This window comes from Aphelocoma coerulescens, chromosome 10 (assembly GCF_041296385.1).
Source record: "Aphelocoma coerulescens isolate FSJ_1873_10779 chromosome 10, UR_Acoe_1.0, whole genome shotgun sequence".
NCBI lineage: Eukaryota > Metazoa > Chordata > Aves > Passeriformes > Corvidae > Aphelocoma > Aphelocoma coerulescens.
The window spans coordinates 4585043-4603323 of NC_091024.1; the positions used below are offsets into that span (position 1 = coordinate 4585043).

The 18281-nt window shown below is 45.2% G+C and overlaps 1 protein-coding gene across 2 annotated transcripts in view; it reads right to left on the reverse strand.

The window, feature by feature from the left end:
• The window catches only part of CEMIP (cell migration inducing hyaluronidase 1), a 50795-nt gene that overhangs the window by 7319 nt on the left and 25195 nt on the right, over positions 1-18281 (reverse strand). For both annotated transcript variants that reach the window (XM_069026161.1, XM_069026162.1), the window contains exons 13-23: positions 14834-15039; positions 12904-12973; positions 12002-12130; positions 11210-11295; positions 8381-8512; positions 6437-6472; positions 6192-6347; positions 3912-4092; positions 2439-2654; positions 1320-1531; positions 680-865 (exon numbers count right to left, since the gene is read on the reverse strand). In XM_069026161.1, coding sequence (XP_068882262.1) covers positions 680-865; positions 1320-1531; positions 2439-2654; positions 3912-4092; positions 6192-6347; positions 6437-6472; positions 8381-8512; positions 11210-11295; positions 12002-12130; positions 12904-12973; positions 14834-15039 — 1610 coding nt within the window. The remainder of the gene's footprint in view (positions 1-679; positions 866-1319; positions 1532-2438; positions 2655-3911; positions 4093-6191; positions 6348-6436; positions 6473-8380; positions 8513-11209; positions 11296-12001; positions 12131-12903; positions 12974-14833; positions 15040-18281) is intronic.

Below are 18281 nucleotides of genomic sequence, written 5' to 3' on the forward strand. Positions count from 1 at the left end.
AAAAACAAACAGCATGCTTCAAACCTTTTGTGCAAAAGAATGCTGACCCCCAGTTTTGGTGGACTCCCTCTTAAGCTTTGCAGTAATTTTCATTGCAGCCCTTGGCAAAATGTTTTACAGTGCCCAACATCCCACATGCAAATAAAAGGGAACACTCATCTCAGAAATGCTCCAGGGAGCTCAGGGAAAGTAAAACAGAGAAATCAGATAGCACCTGAACACCCTGGGAGCTCTATTCTATAGTGATACGTATATGTAGAAATACATGCATTGTGTTTTAGGTCTTTCTTTCTTTCCCATTATTTTAATCCTTTAAAGTAACAGGCTTTACACTTAGTTCCTGTGCATCCCCCTCATGGTGTTTATAAATAGTTGCTGCTCAAAACAACGAGGGCTGTGCATGTCTTCAGTTAAGTTTCGTGGTCTGCACTTTGCTTTTGTCTTTCTTTTTTTCTTTTCTAATTTGTATTCACTTGGCAAAGCATTTCCCAGAGTAATTGGCAGTGCAGCAGAGGCTGTGAATGACTGGCAGCCATGGGAGTCCCAGGAAAATTAAACACTGGTCACATTCCCAGAAAACCTTTCTGGTTTTGTTGCGATCCCTTCATTAGCCAAGTGGCTCACAATTCCAGCAGCATTCCCAAAGCACTGTCCAAATCAGCAAGGCCTGCTAGCTTACCCAGTGTCCTCATCCCAGTAGTAGTATCCTTTGGTGGGATATCTGTGCTCCAGTTTCTCCATTTGGGAGGTTCTGTAGAAAGTTCCAGTTTTGTATGTTTTCTTCAAGAGACGGTTGTGGATGTCTGAGAGAATGGAAAATGTCGTCCCTTTAGGATAGCAAAACCCTACTTGGATCCAGTCATTCCTAAAAATAGCAAAGACCTGCATTGTAACAAGCTATAACATAACTATTATTTTCCCGGGCATGCTAGAAGCCAAACTAAATAATTCACAATAAGTTTTTTTCCTGTCCAGTTAAAATTTTCATGGTTTAGAATGGATCCACATAAATTAGACATAACAACCATGGGTTAGTTAAGCAATGCAGGGGCAGATCTGCTCCTGACTTCTACACCTGTGACTCCCATGTCACCAGGAATGAATCAGCTCTGAACTTCGAAAAATGAACTGTGTTATCTTACAGGGCTTCCCAGGGGAGGAAACAGGAATCTGAGATGTCTCCTGAAAAGATGGTGAACTCAATGGACTTCCTGTAACAAGAATGTTCATTCTGGAAGAGCTCATGAGGTGATGACCTCACCCATTAAAAATGTGCAGTTACATTACTGGGCTGGAATGCTGGAACTCAGATCACTCACTTGTTGAAGTTGATGAGCCATATGGCCAGCTCTTCAGGGGCTGTCTTGTCCCAGTGGATGGTGTAGCCTTTCCTCAGAGTTATAACTGGCTGATACTGCTGGTAATGAGTGCTTTTGCTCAAAGCCCCTTCCAAGTAGAGTGGGTGATTGTGGTAGTCATTTTTTATTATTTTCATTTTCAGGTTGGCTGGCTTGTAGGCTTGGATGTATATCTAGATGGAAAAAAAAAAAGAAACAATCACCAAGGGTTTGATGAACTACACTGAAAGGTTCAGATACTCAATAGATGTGAGCTGGTGCAAGCCCTGTGTGCTGGGCAGGGACCTGTGTGCTGTGAACTTATGTTCAATTCCTTAGGCTTCTGTTTCAACAAAGCAAACTGTTTTCAGAAAAAAAAAAAAGGCTCATTTCCTCATCCACTGAGTTCAAGTGCATGTGCCAGAGGCTGCAGCAGGGCAGCAGATATTCCACAGCATCCTGCAGCCCTCAGCAGCAGGACAGTATCTACCTCAGACATCTGACTTGTGCTGAACAAGGACCCTTCTGTCTGGATTTCAGAAGGCTGAAACCCAGCTCAGTGGTTAGAAATTGGCTGTAGTGGCACTACACAGAAAAAACCCCAACTGTTGCAACACCCAAGACAAAACCAGGCACTCTCAGCAGAGGAAAGTGAGGGCTCTCATGGCAGTGGCACTCAGTGCTCCTGTGGTGGGAAGAATGGTTTGGTGGTCACACACGGGATGAAAGACCAGGAAAGCTGAAGTTTAATTTCGACTGATCAGCACATTTCCCATAACACTGTGGGCAACACTTCCCTCCATAAATCAGGGAAAAATAACTAGCTGACAGCCTGTGGATTTATGAATATTAATCTGTGAATGCCCATGGAGCTCTCAGGAGGCTTCAGGCAGAAGCTGTTGGAGCTGTCAGCAGCCAAGGCCAAAGTTTCTGAAAATATACCACAGTATTTCTCATGTTCAAAGCCACCTGTGCAGACATGCTGATAAATAAACACTGAGCACCCTAAAGAAAGTCCATTTCTAAAGGTCCAGCTTTAAAGTGCCAAGAAATTTAAAATAAGCCAAAGTGATAATGATACTGCAAGGTAAGCAGCCTTACCTGAGCAAAGTGCCCACTGCAGATGGAACCTCTCCAGTCAGGCACATCAATGCAGTCAGGGTGCTTGATCAACCAGTTATCTTCTTTGATCAGGTATGACCCTGGATATTCTGACACAGAACCATCTACATCATGAAAAACTGATGTTTTGTCACCATCCATGTCCAGATCATTGAACCAGGGGCCAGGTTCTCCAAAGAAGACTCTTGAGGTAATCTAAACAAAGCAGTGAAACACATTTACATCTCCAGAAAGGAATTAATCACTTAGAGTACAAGCAAAGGATGCCTTTGGCCACTACAGTGGCTCAAATCACCATTTTCTGACTTAAAAGGTGTGTTTGACTTGTCAGGCAGAGCAGACACACATTTCCCTGCTGACCATGGGGGAAAGGCTAAAACAACCAGAATTTCAGCCTCGGCAGTGGGAAGGTTTGTTTTAAAATTCTGGAGGAGGGTTCAAGAGACGGGACGATTTCACGAGAGCCACTTCACTCATTGTTGGCTAACACAGTTCTAAGGTTCCAAAGCCACATGAAGTCACACCAGTGTGGGGAATAGTCAGCGACCTCCTCTGGGAAACGGCTGCTCAGGCAACTTCTGACTGATATTTTTATCCAGCATAAATAAACATCATGTCACCAGCCTGCCTCGTGCAATGTGAGAGTGACCAACCAACACTTTTAGGGGAATTTTGCCTTTCCCATCATGTTTGGCACCTAGTCAGCACTTTTCCTGACGTGTGAGCAAGTCTGCTAGTTTTTTTGCAAATTAGGCAACACAAATAATTTCAGCCCAACCACTTTATTTATTTATTTGTTTGCAATGTTTGGCAGTTGCATTCAACAGCTGCTAAAGGTGAACCTCAGCAAAGCAGTTAGCACGTATTTGTGCAGGCAAATACAAAAATAACTCAAAAGAACAGGCCCTAGGACGGGTTCAGACCAGCACCCAGAGGTTCATACTGTAATTCAAAATTTAGCAAAGCCTTTTTGGCTGGACTCTGCTCTCATTTATGTCTGCAGAGCTGGAGTCTGGAATTACCCTGGTGTGCAGGGCTGCAGAATTACCCTGTATCAGCTCAGTTTCACTGGCTGTTCCCCAAAATCAGTATTTTCTGCTTCTAGGTCAGTCAGGCCTTTCAGAACAGACTTCCTTCTGCTGTTGCTTTTATATTATACCACTGTTGAAAATAAAGGGGGGCTGATTCCTCAGTTTCTGAGTTGTACAGAAAAGGAAATTATTCACTCCATTGTCACTACTTTCGGTTGGTTTTTTTTTAACTGACACCTGCATCTCTTTTGCTGCAAACCTGACAGAGAATTGCATTTTCTTGTTATTGCACCCATCCAATTCCCTTGTTCTTGTTGTTAAACTTCTGGCAAAGACAAACGCCAAGACCTTACGTTTTTCCCCTTTTTGCCCACAACCCCATTTCCAAGGCTGAAAGGGCTTTCTGGGAAGGGTGACTCACGGGGACATCTTCGAAGTGGATGCCGGTGACGTTGTTGTTGGGGCAGCTCTGCCAGGCGTTGTTGAGGCGGAAGGCCAGGGCGCTCGTGTGCCGCCCGTCCAGCGCCGCGAACTTGCGGAACGTGCAGTTCTGGACGTTGATGGGTCCGTCGTAGAACTGAATCCCCCGGATGGGAAAATCCCTAAAATACATTTGGAGGAAACAGAGAGACTTGGTCATGACACGTTAGCATCAGCAGGAGATGTGTTCTAGACACGCACAGTCCCACAGTGCTTGTGTCCCGGGTTGAGGTGTATTCTATTCCCATCCTCATGAGCAGTGGAAATCAGGTGGGGCAGTGTTTCCTTGCCTCCTCCCCCCAGACTATCTTTCTGTTAATGGCCCATCATTGTCCTGCCCCATGACTCAGAGATAACTCCCTCCGGACTATCTTCTGTCAATGACTCCCAGATAACTCCCTCTGGACTATCTTCTGTTAACGAGCCTAATCAACACCTGGCCTCATGACTCATTACCCCATTGTGAGATGCTCCACCCAGAGGGAGGAACCAGGCATCCCATCGTGGATATAATCTGGGACTCTGAACACCAGAGACATCCCTTCTCCACTGGATTTCCAGAGGACAGGAGCTACACAGCCACCACTGGACTTTCTGAGGAAGAGCAGACCCCTTCTACCACAGGATCACCCCTTCAGAGGATTGCAGTCACCATTCCACCAGACTGCTACCACCACCCTGCCTAACAGGGACTCAGGTTGTATCTTGACTCTGTCAGTGTTTTCTTTTACTTTCTTTTCCTTTCCTTTAATTTCCATTAAATTGTTATTCTGACTTGGTGCCTCCCACTGGCTTGTTTTCAAACTAGCACAGCTTGTTTCTCAGCTGCTTTCATTTCTCGCAGCCCATAGGATGCCTCTGAAGTTCCTGCTTTGGAAGACAAGGGATTTCCCTCCTTTTCAGCTCTGTGAAGTCCTCTTATCCTTGCAAGTTCAGCTCAAGTTCTCTTGTGTTGAACAGATCATCTTTATTTAGTCTGTGCTCCTCCAGGGAAGGAACTTACAGCAATGCCAAAGCACTGACCTAAAGATGAATAAATTCGTGTTTGCCATCAGAAATGAGTTCTGCAGCAGTGAAACCCGAAACTCAGCAGAGCTGTGCAGACTCCTTGGGCTGAGTAATTGCTGGGCTAAAAGAAGGCCCACCACATCTTTCAAAGGGATTTGGAGAGAAGCATTGCAAATCAACTGCAATAAAAAAAGTGGTTTTGAAAACAAGGAAAGGTCCTACAATCTATAAAGCTAAGAAGAGTTGAAGGGGCAGATTAATTAATCTTTATCAGCCTTTTCTGATAGCATCTACAAGGTAAAGACGAGACCATTTTCACACCAATTAAATGATCAAGATGCTTAAGCTCTTTAAGAGGCTAATATAAGACATTTCAAATTTCACTTATGATAAATAAATTTGATCCCTTCCTCATATGATCCCTTAGAGAATTCCTGCCTGCTCCAGTGCATTTGTTCTGTCTGAGTTTCTGCATACAACATCCAAGATGAGATATGTCTATATATATGTGTGTTTGTGTAAAGGATGTTAGGAGAGTCATAGCAGATTGGGTTTTCATGATTGCTATAGTTTATAATAAGCCCCCAGCATCACTGCTGACAGCAAAATTGAGGCCTGCAATGTGGCAGAAAAGCATCAGCTGAGCTGTTTGCTCACTGCGGGGCTACTGTTAGGATAACTGTGTTTTTAGGAAGCTTAAGCATTGCACTTCCAAACCAATCTGTAGGACTAAGGTCTAGGAAGAGGCCACACATGAAGTTCACTGGCCATTTCAAAACTACTTAACAAAGGCATCAAAGTCCTTTGCAGGAGCAACTGTAACAGCAGCACTGAGCACATCCATGACCACAGTCCAAGCCTAGGAAAGGGCTTCTAGGAGCCTTCCTGGCAGCTATGGAGATTGTTACATAGCTCAGCACTGCTGATCACACATACAGAGGTGCCCTGCTAGCACAGAGTCCTCTTGCTGTCCTCTCAAATCCTCTTACAAAGGGGAGGGGGAAGGAAAAAGGAGCTTGATCTGTCTTGGCAGCCTGCAAGGATGTACCTGCCAGCAGCAGCTGCACAGAGGACTCTGGGAGTGGGAGACATGAAATGAAATCCTTTCTGTGAATGGTTATTAAACTGAGCAGCGCTGAGGAAACCACACTGGGCTGGAGTTTGTGCTGGGAGCAGGAACAGTGAGTGCTTTGATGTGCTGAGCTCAACTTACGGGCCGATGGGCAGGGTCCTTCCCCGGTGATCCAGACCTCCAGGCCCCCAGATCTCGTTGTCGATTGTCTCGGTGCCCAGGTTTCCACTCTCGCCAACAAACAGGCTGTTCTTGATTTCTTGCTTCGAGCCATCATCGTGAGGGAAGGTCCCACCACTAAGAAGAAAGGGCTGGAGGTGAAAGGGCTGCTCACACCCAGCCCCACCACTGTGCCCAGGCTGCCACACAGCCTGTGCCACACTCACCTCGCCAAGGTCAGGCCAATGCCGTTGTCAGCAAACCTGCAACGAGAAGAGAGATGCTTCAGAAGAGATTCGGGTTTGCTTTGGTTTATCATGTCAAACTACAACAAGCAAGCCAGTGGAGGACAGCAGGGATTAATTACTATACAGTGCTCAGAGGGAACTTGGGTTATTCCAGACTTGCTCCCTGTCCAGTTTTAGAAGATCTCTTTCGGCCCCTCTTGCAGTGTTTGCAGATCACATGAAGCAGCAGACATGCACCTGATTGCTCCAGCTGGGGTTAAGATGGTGATTATTAGCCACAGTTTACTATGATAAACTTTATCAGTGGCCTGATACAGCTTTATCCCTTTGTCTATGATCACACACTTTTCCCTGTTAGACAAAAAAAAATCATGCTTATTTCCCACTCCAACTAGCTTTTATTATTTAATGGTGCTTTGCCTTACACACTGTGCTTCCCTTTCTTCATGTTTCAAAAGCTGCTTCCATAAAAGAGCTTTGCAAGGAGATAAAAAGAGAGAAGCTTGGCTCCTCTTTCATCAACAGGAATACAGCGATCAGAGCTTCCTCATTAAAAATAAAAGCAAAAATTAGAACATCATTCTATTTTGTTGAAATTTCAAGATAAGATAAACCAAAGTTGTTGTTCCATGACTCCTGCTTAGAGAAAGGCTACAGAGAATTGATAGTTTGAGTCAGTCTTGATGGTGTCTTCACACCAGAGTCACTTCCCACGTCTGTCACTGATGCTGGCAGTGGTTTGGGAGCAGATCCCCTCACTGTGCTGCTGTCTGTAGGTGGCAGCCCTTCCCATCCTATCGCCTCCTTTCTTCCCTTCAGACTACATTAACGCTGGCCTTGTTAATGGGATACATAAGTCTTTTTGTGGCAATAGAAATGGAAATGACTCTGGCTATAAAGACAATTACAGTTTGATGGCTGCTTCCTCCAATTCACACACACTCGGAGATTTGCTGCTGGAAACTCATAAAGCACTCGGTGTTTTAGCACCCTCCACACGCTGCCTTTGCTCCATCAGCAATGCAGATGCCCCAGTGACCTGAGTGGGATCTGTGAGGACAACACTTGCTGGTCACAGAGCGGGCTGGATACTTGTGAGGCATAAGAAACACAAAATGTATTGCCCAATAAGATATTTCTGACTGTCCTGCTACAGACCCATTCTCACCAGGTCCCTATTGCCAGCTTATCCCACTGGTTGCTTTAAGAGGTTTGGGTCACATGAAGGTAAGGCAGCTCTGGGTGGGGATTGGACACCAGATATCAGCGTGGCAGCCGTTCCCACCAGGATTATCACAATATACCTCGTAAAGGGCCTTTTTCCTTTTTCTCCTCCTCGCTGGGATTGATATCACAAGCCTGGCTCAGAAACAGAAACTGCAGCAGATCATCTGTTTTCAAGTGCAAAACAAATATCTGCTCTGGCCAGCACAGGAAATGGCCTTCAAAGAGCACAACACACACTTGCCCAGACTCTCTCCCTTGCTGCTGTGATGCATAGTTTTATGTCTGCTTCATCAGTACCTGCTTATTCAGCATAACACTGAACCACATAAAACTGATCTGTGACCAGGCTGAGCCAGGAAAGGTGGTGCATTTCGCTGTTTTCTTTGTAAAGCATCTCATTTTTCATGTAAGAAAAAAATCAGGTTTTATTTTTAGTTTTTTGCATCTGTGTGTGGGTATTGTGACCATTTCTGAATGCTGGTCAGCATCACACAGAGAAACAATCTGAGGGATCCTCAGCTCAGACAAAGCAGGCTTTGTTTGTGTAAAATAATGCCTGCGCTGGCTTAACATTTCACCTTTATTCCAATCTTGGCCATGTGAAAGGTGCAAAGCGATATAAATAGTCTGAACCACAGCTATGCTTGCCATAAACACCAGGCTGAACTCTGAGAGTTGAAATAAGGCAAAACTCACTGGCAGTTGTCCAGCCACACATCTCCACCTCGCAGCCAGGCCCCGTGATCCTGATTCTTGTAGGCAATAAAGCGCTCGATTATTGCAGGTTCCCTGGGCTTCAAAGGATCAGCGTCCTTGTGTGGGCTGTACCTGCAAGCAGGAGGAGAGAGGAAAGGTTGGCAAGGGAAAGTGGCCTTGCTCGCTGCATGGCCCTGCTAAACATCTGGTTTATGGTAACTCAGGAACAGCTTTGGGACCACAGTCCATCCACGTAGCGTGTCTACTCAAGCTGTGATGGCCAGACCCAGCTGCCAAGGGAAGGAAGGTCCAGGCAAAGCAGTTGTAAAGACCTGCTCCAAGTTTCCTTTCACCTTTCCGGTATTGTATTGCTGATATATTGCTGAAAGCATGGAAAGTTTATTATTGCTCCCAAAAGTTTGAGATTTTTTTTTTTATCCCTTACTGCTATCCTTTAGCATATTCCTGTTATTTAGATAAATATCCTTTTGTTTTCCCTCTTGAGCATTCTTATCTCCTAACTCTGGCTATACTGTGGCCATGAGTACCACTGCCAAATTTTTCTTGCTGTGGAAAGAAATTAAAAAATCTTGGAGAGGGGCTGAGAGTATGTCCTTCACTACTCCCACTACACAGGACACACGTACAAGATTTATTAACCCTGAAGTTCTCAGTGTGATGAAATATTGGCCTGATGTAGCAAGAAAAGCTGAAGTGGAAACTGCAGCGATGTGTGCCCTCAGCTGCTCCCTGACAGCCACTGCTTGGGCCACAGGATCTGAGCAGGGTGATGCTGAGCTTGGCTGTCATTTACCCCATCCCAAGGCACCACTCTCCTTTCTGCTGTTGGAGGAGCATCCTCCATCACACTACACAGCTTAGAAAACCTGACAGATGAGTATCCCACTCTGTGCCAGCAACGGATGGTCCAGAGATTAAAATTCATTCCTCACCAATGGATAGCGAGGCCAAGCTGTCAAATTGCTAACAGATATTCAATAGCACTTTGCTTTGCTTAATAAGCCATCATATCAATCTAAAACTGAGCATCGGGCTGATAGGGTTCCAGTAAATGAATATTGCTTTGGCAGTTTCATCACTGTGAATTTACGTTCAGAGAGAGATTTAGTATCAGCTCTTGTGAATTCCCCAGGCATTGTTAAGTACAGATATCTTGAGATGGATTCCAATTTCATTCACATTCATGATAACTGGAGGAACACTACAGGGTCCAGAATTTGACTTGGACATTTTATGCTGTAACTGAAGGCAGAATAATCTCTCCAACTCTGTCACTATCTAGCCCAGCTCACAGTTTGCCCCAGCCAGCCCAACTTTAGTCATTTATTCAGCGGCTCAGTCTTGACAGGTGAAAAGTGGAAAATGGAATAAATAACCTGAGCTGCAGCCTATGCTGGTGGGTAATCCCTGAGCACAACCATGACTTCATTATGAATTGTTTGGCTTCCAGGGGCCATTCCTGCCCTTGTATGGCAAGGGAGAAATTGCCTTTTGTAACCACTAACTGCGCCTGCGGCAGCAGGCAGCTCCCCAAGGCACGTGTGCATGGAAAAGCAGCATCAGGCTCCCAAGAGCAGGCTGCTCTTATTTTTTTAGCAGCTACTTTTACCATTGAATTAATCGATTAAATTAAGTGAACATTAAAATAATGTAAATAACATTCACTTTTGAACATCTTTTAGCACCAGCTGCTAGCCAGGGCACCGGGGTGGTGTGGATAACTGATATCTGAGCTCCTGGCTGGGCTCCCCTGGGGAGGAAGACTGATCTCACCCCTGTCATGCTTGCCCAGTGCATGACTACAGTAGTCTGGGTAACCCACACACCAGAGATGGGAAGGAGAAAAGGATAAAGTTGTCATTCTCCCCTGCTGAGCAGAGGCTTTCAGCAGGTTTCTCTTCCTTACATGGTTTCTTCTGTCAAGAAATGCATTCGTGGGGGAATGTAGGTTAGGGTGCAACTGGAGGCAATTGGTCTGTCAGGAAAGAAAACGATGAAATTTGAGAATATTTAAGTCCTTTTACATGTCTGGGGGTTGGTAACTAAGTTAAGAGCCAGACTCAGCCTCTAATGAGATACAAGGGTGCAAGTGCAGTCCTTTCATCAGCCTCCTCCGGGGCCAGCTCTGGGGAAAGAGTGGGAATTCTCAGAAGCCACCAGACCACCAGCCACCAGCAGTAGGTCTGCTGATATGATACAGTCTAGAGAGAGGTTTCCAGTATTTCTAAATTACACCACACAGGGGCTGTGCACAGCAGCAGAAAGGAAGGATTGCTCTGCATGTTTAATTGTGAATATTATTGCAGTGTCAGACCTGGAACTAGACTGAAATCCGAAATCAAAGCGTGAACCTATGACATAAGCCCTTCCTGTTCAAGTGGGTTCTAAAAGAATGAACAAAAGCAATAGCATTCCCAAGAAATACTGATTTCTTATTCCTGAGAAACTCTTGCAGCAGGTTCTGCCCAGAGGGACTGCTGACCAGGCAGTGAATTTTCTTGCTTATCTAAAAAATTCAAAAGTCAATGGAACACCCTAGAGCAGATGTAACATCCACACCAGCTCAGCTCAGAGCTAAAGAACAAGCATGACTCCAGAGGGGTGTGGGTGTTGAGGGTCCCTTATAAAGGAGAATGGAGAGCTGAAGTTAGAAATGGCAAAATGTATCTAAGTGAAGACCTTTCCTCAAAAAGAGCCACCCCAAAGGCATTGCAATGATTCTTGTGAGCTTCCTTGGGGCAATTTCATAGCTTTCAGTCAGTGTTTTAGAGAAGTCTTTTCCAAACCAAACCATGCAAAACACTTTACCTCCCAGAAATCAGCGTCAGGATAGGTCTTTTGTCCTTGGCAGAGGCTGGGGTGGTTTTAACGCCATTATCAATGATCATTCCAGCCTAAAGGGAAACAAATGCAATTATCTCAGTATATTTATAAATTTTACAGCTCTTTCCATCTCCAGACTCTACCTCCAATGGTTCTAAGCCAAAGTCACTCACATGATGCTAAGAACAGCTTCTGTTAATAGCCTCTGAAACAGAGGGCTGCCAGGACTATCCAGACCTGCATATACCCCCCAAAATTGTGGCACATTTCAAAAGCTGCACTTTTCTCATAATTGCATGTATTGCCATACACATAAACCCTCTGCTGCAGTCTAAAGCCCTCAGCAACACACAGCCCCACACCATGGCACGCCAAGGGAGTAAACACGCAGAGAAGGCGATTAGACACAGCGGCCGTATTTATCCCTCTAGAAGCTGTTCAGTTAATTGCCAGCATTGGCAGTGGAGGTGTATAATTAGACAATCTGCCAACAGATGCTCCTGGAGGCAGTATTTTGGGAGCTCAGAGGCAGGGAAGCTGCCTGAGCAGAGGGGAGAGCCGCTCTGGATGCCCAAGAGGCAAAGCGGAGCCGGTGCTGGCGGGCTCCGAGCGCTCCCACGCCAGCCCGCGAGCTGCCTTATCTGCAGCCACAAACAAGCGTGCAGGAGCTCTGAGTGAAATGAAAGCACAGGCACTGACAGCTTGCAGGCCCCGGGAGCTGGAGCGAGGGGAGGGTGTTTGTTCCCAGGGCAGCGTTCCCGTTGCGCGCAGACTCACGCGGTAGTTGGAATGCGCGCGGTTGTTGGAGAACCTCCCCATCGGCATGTGCTCCGAGTAGCCGGGGGAATACATGCCCGCCGAGGGGCCTGTGGGCACGTGGTGCAGGACAAACCAAAAGCCTGTTTCCTGAGAGAGAGAAGGGACATCTGAGACTTTGCTGGTCTGCACTAGGCCCAGGAGAGCTCAGCAAAGCCACAAGGCGTAAGCCAGAAGATTTCAGGGGAAATCACAGCCTTTGACCCATGTAACGCTCTGCAGCAAAGTTTAATGCACATGAACACTGACATTCACCCTTCTGATCTTCAGGGTGCCTTAAGTTAAGTTTTGGCATCCGTATTGAAGCATAAGTGAGACTTTTGAAACTTAAAAGTCAAATAATTTTTATTTAGTTACCTAAAGATTTATCAAGGAGCCCTAATCTAGGTACTCGAGATTTGGAAGCTTTGGAAAGACCACATCTCTCTGGTTTAGGCTTGGTTATCTTGTTTTTATGTCTTCTCAGGACAATAAGGGCTCCTGATGTGACCAAAAATGCCTGTGGAATTAGCATTAGGGCTGCCTGAAATTTCAGAGCACCATTATTATACTGCAATCAACAATATCATTGCCAAAGGCTTCTCTGTGTCTCCATAGTCACATTTATTTAATTTATTCAGGCTGCACGCTGTGAAATTTTGTTAAATCCAGCTCTAGAAACGGCAAGTGACAAGAAGTGTGGAGTGAAAGGGAAAACATTATTTTTATTGGTGGCACCAGCCACATTAATGCCTGTCTCAATCAAGAAGCTTCAAAAATATCTGTGTCACAAAAGCAGGTTTTATCCCAGTGAGAGCCTCCCTCAGCCTTGCAGGGCTGTCACTGGCCTGAGCTGTTACCAAATAAGAAACTTGTGCACTCACTTCAGATCCAGCAGCTGCACAGTTTATAAGGTTGTTGTGTGGGTTGGCTATCCAGAAGGTGGATACGGCACTGCAGGTCAGGAAAACAAAGAATAATGTGAAAATGACACTTTTGAGCACACACCAGAGTCACCCATCAACTGCCCCAGCACAGGCAGGGCAGATACCTCCCCAGATAAGGGGTCCTGCCTAGGGGCAAAAGGAATGTGGTTTTTCTTTCTTTTCTCATACCTTGTGTCCTCTGTGGTTTGACAGAGAATATGGCCTTATCTTTTAAAACACCAAGTATTAAATGAGGAATTTCGACTGCAATTCCAAGCCTGCTATGAAGCTGTCAGATGTCAGTCATGTTTTATGATAAGGTAAATATGTTGTTGCACAATTCACAGAAAAGAACTTTGCTCCCACATAAGCCCTCAGGTTCATTAGAGACTTGTTTAATCAAGGGACCCAATGAATTGCCTCTTAAGGGCTTTCCAAGTGTACCCCAGTGCCTTTCCCAGGAGCTGCTGTGATTCATTAACTTAATTTGCTCCCACCCTCCTGCACATTTCTTTTAGGACAAAAGCATTTCATTTGTTTCATGCACATAAAAGACTCTTAATTGAAAGATTCCCATCAAGGAGGACAGATCAATCCATCACTGTCCATCCTGTGACATTCAGCATTCATTAACCAACAGGCAAGGGAAGCAAGCAGTACTCAGTCAGCAGACTGGCCCCTAAATTTGCTGGGTGAGATTTGCCCTTCTGCAGCATATGAACCTATGGGACCCTTATTTTAATCTTGCCATGAGGGACTTCACAGGGGCTTTAGGCCAATGGATTTTGCTGATGCATTTCTGTTTTCCTGACTTTATCATGAAAACATAGCAAAATTTTTCTATCTTGGGTGTGGGACTGGCCCAGAAATAAACAAATTTGGATTATTTATAGACCACCTCCTGCTGTGTAGGCAAGGGCAAGGACAGTGTATCTCCACAGTGACCTGTCTTCCAGCCTGATCCCATTCCTCAGAGCCACATGGATTGGGCAGGTTATGGTGTCATTTGGCACAATCCTGTTGTTTTCATTCCTAGCAGCAACTCCCTGCCTGTCTCTCTGTGATGGAGCCACAGCTAGTGCTCATTCCCTGTCCCTGCACTGGCACTAGTGTTGGTGTACCCGTGCACTTCCAGGCTGGATGAGCCCAGTGCAAAACAAGCTGTTTTTCTGATCAGACCTTGAATTCTTTTATAAAGGAAGACAGGGCAGATCAGAGTACCAAAACACCTTTCCATCAGAAAACACTCGTTCATGTAACAGTCTTCAAAATGACACACAAAACATGTTCCTATGACTATTGAATTATCAGTGGAAAATGAGCACAATGGCTGATTAACCCTTATTTTAAGAATGGGGACATTAGGTGTATTTTATAAACACACACAGATGTGAAAAACAGCCTTGCATGAATCCCTCTCTTTCCCTTGCCAAACTAAAGAGTTAAAAATACCTTAGTTTGAACAAAACTGCAGTTTATTCTGAGGACAAAATGGATTATACTGAAATCTTTTGAAAATCAGCTGCCAGCTGAAATGAGCACGAATTAAGAACACAGCCCATTCTCAACTCAGCGACTTTTTGCTGAGCCACTGGGTTCAAGACTGCACGAGGCACAAGGCAGGGCTGCACACTTTGAAAGAAAGGTTTTCAATATTTTAGGTGGGAACCATCTCAGTGGACTTTATGCAAAAAATTTAAAGTACACCCTAGGTCCTTAGGCATTTGAACAGCACAGGGATAAAGACCCCAAGGAAACTGCTCCCCCCAGCTTTGGGGCAAACAGCCCAGACCCCTACAGACAACTACATAATCACATACACAGAATGGTGTCTGTTATGGCCAAGTCCTGCAAGGAGAAGGAAGAGAAAAGGAAGGCTCCCACTCACCTGCAGTCCTGCCTGGGCTTAGGGATGTACCCCGGGTAAGCTCCCTCTGTGATCAGCTTGCACATCCTGCTGTCACGGTCCGAGGGGAGCAGAGTGCTGGGTTTGACCAGCAGCCCAAGGCAGTGGTCAAACGTGTTGCGCTCTTCTGGTCCATCCTCCGTGAAAAAGCAATGGCCCAGAGCATCATACCCCACCACGTCCTTCACCTGCATGCACACAACAAAGCTCAGTGCTCAGGTTTTGTGCTTCAGCCACTGCATAATCAGAACAAGCTTTGCAGCGATGGCACATAGGAGCCTCAGTACCCTTTTGAACTCAGGGTCTATAACCAAAGCCAAAGCAAGATCCCTCTCAGCCCTTAAGAGCTTATAGTCTAAGCAATAACTCTAACACTTAATTAGAATTTGTCATCACCTAGGAAATGCTCATTCCATTCTTTTGTTTGCCTGTGAAATCAGAGACTGTCTTAGCATGAGGCTGGAAAAAACACAGGGTGGGGGATGAAGAGAGGAATTAGATGTTCAGATCACATCTGGGCTCATTCATCTTCATGTGGAGTTACATGAGCAGCTACATAAAATGCAACTCAAAAATGCAGCTGAGATGAAAAAATATTTTTCCAGGCTATCAGAGAGGCAGAAAGTTGTTTTCCAGACAGGCTGGCTTGTTTTAGGTTTGACCTGATCTTTTTTTTCAAGTTGTTGACAGAAGCTTTACGTGACCCTGAGACAAATCAGCTGGTGCTAATCAATGCTGCTCTGGTTTTGGTTTGGATGTTGTTAACATCGGGACACTGCTGGTTGGACACAACCACACCCCTCACACCACTGGAAGATCTGAGAGCAGGAATGTGAGTTTGAAGCCTAAAAATAGGGCTGGGTGGGAAGCAACAGCCCTTGGACACACAGCAAGTGTGTCCAGAAAGTCAGTTGTCAGTGGATGTATCTGGGATATGGAAAATTATTTCAGGCGTCCATTGAAGGTCTGGATCTCCTGGGCTCTTTCCTTGCTGTTCCCATCAGCCATCATCCATCAATCACCTTGGGCTCAGAAACATCCCTAGCGAAGGTTAACCTGCCACTGATGTGTTCCTCTAAATGCTTCTGATGAAACAGGAATGGTCTGGGCACAAAGGACTCTACTGACCTGGACAGAAGACCTGCTCATCTCATGTCACTGAGACACCTGGGCATTCAAGTGCTTGAAGCATCTTTGTCACCTCAATGCCTCATTCCCAAGGCAAGGAGCACCAATTTCAAATAAAATCCCAGGATTAGTGTTGAAATGATTACAAATATGTTTTCACATGAGAAAACACACGTTGCTTGCCAAATCTATTGCCAGCTTACAACCGCACAGGCTTCTATTACGTAGCATCCGTGCTCCAGTGCAAACACTCAAATCTCTGAGCACAAGTCATCACAGTAAATTAAACACTGCTAAAATGACCTGCAAAATGCATTCCTTTAAGCTACCTCACTGAAATTTACTGCTGACTTCCCTGGTCTAATAAAATGATAGATTTTGCAGGTTTAGGCTTCTTTATTTACCGTAAAACATGCGTACTAAATTGTCCCCCCTTGCAAGCATGAACTATCCCAGCCTTGTTCTGCTAAAGGTTTACAGGACAGAACATTTCAGGAGAGCGAGCAACTTTCAGAAGAAGGTTTCCAACAGGTAGAGGAAGTCTTTTAACCACAGAGATGTCCGAATTCCACAGAAACTGCTGCCAAATCCTATTAGCTTTCTCTCACAAGACAGTAATACCAAAAAGACACACAAGCAATGGTGTTGGGACATTTAGATGATGGAAGCAGTTTCCCTAGAGAAATGTTAGCCACTCTGGCCATTTCTCTTTCCAGCCAGCACAGCCCTGCTCCAGGACAGGCACATGGAAACCTGCAGTGACCAGACTCAGCTGGGGAAAAGCAGGGGAGTGCCATCCCAGGGGATCACATCTCCCAGAACAGTGAGAGAGGACAGCAGCAGGGTGAGAGAGGCCTGTGCTCTGGCAGAGAGGCTCAGAGCCAGCAAACACCCCTTGTTCTCCTAACTCATCCTTGAAAGCCCACAGAACAGCCGGGAGGCATCAGCCAGGAATCTGGTCCCTAAGGCATTTATCACCCTCTCTTTGATTAATTATTTCCCCATAAGCCATCTGTCAGTCACCTCTGAACTTGTCTCCTGTGTGTGTTTTCATGCACAAGCCCACTACTGAAATGCTTGGATAGCAAACGAGATGCTTGTTCCAAAATCACTTTTCTAATGTATTTAATTTTTTCTTTGATTAAAACCTTGCTAATAGTCCATAATCTTACATTAACCACGAGTAATTTAGAGCCAGATAATGCCCTTCCTGGCAAAACAACTGCTGTGAAGTATAGCTGGATTAATAAAAGCAGATAGCACTGAAGCTGTTAGACAGCACAACCTCTTATTCCATGAAGTGCAGGTCTCCCCTGGATCCTGCCAGACTATTTACTGACCCCCATTTAATTTCCTTCCCCAGTGGCTGTTTCTATTTTAGCTTGCACACTGGGATCCAAAGGAAAGAGTGAGAATCAGAGCAAAGTTTAATCCCTGGGATTGCAGTGGTGTGACTAGGTGGTTTTTTGGCCAATATAGTACAGAAAACATTGGGTAACTATTGCACTTTAAAACAATATTTGCGGTGAGAAACTAATTTCTACAGATTACTTTCAGCTAATATGAATTTACAGACAAGAGCAGAATAACCCACCAATGAGGTGAGCTAATGTTGAGACAGCTACCTCTAACAGACTCTGCAGACCCACAGAAAAATACCTGTCATCAGAAACAACTGGATACTCTTGTCTCCTAGACTTTTCACCATCTATGATTATCCCTGAAGTGATATGAGAAAAGTGACAGCAAAGCAAGCAGGAGAGCCTGTATGTGAATTACCAGCCTGCTTTAATGGCAGTAAAAAACAACTGATGCCCCTCTCCCATTTATTAAAACATTTGCACAGGTACTCTACAACACTGGTGCAAGAAGCAACTCTGAAATCAACAGCTTAATGTTAAGGACATCCTTAAGTGCTGTGCAATTTTGAGGTTTAATAGTCCAGCTAGAATTTTTATGGCTATTCTCAGAGTTGGTTTGTGCACACCATTAAGGCAAATTTCCCTCAGCTAAGTACACTTTGGATCCACGTGATATCAGAGGGAATGAATGTTACCTGGGGAAAGACAGAGCTCACCTCTGTTTGCACAAATGGTGTTCTTGCATGTAGGAACAGGTGATGCTGCCCAAGTAAAAAGATAATAGGCAGCTGGGAAATGTATGTAATAACTACTGGAGTCATCAGAGACCCATGTGGGTGTCTGTGAATGTATCCGGCAGAGAAGGAAGACAAAAGGAAGGAAATTAGGGTCAGAAAGCAGATGAGGAGATTGTGGTGGGATCACCTGCTGAATCAAGGCAT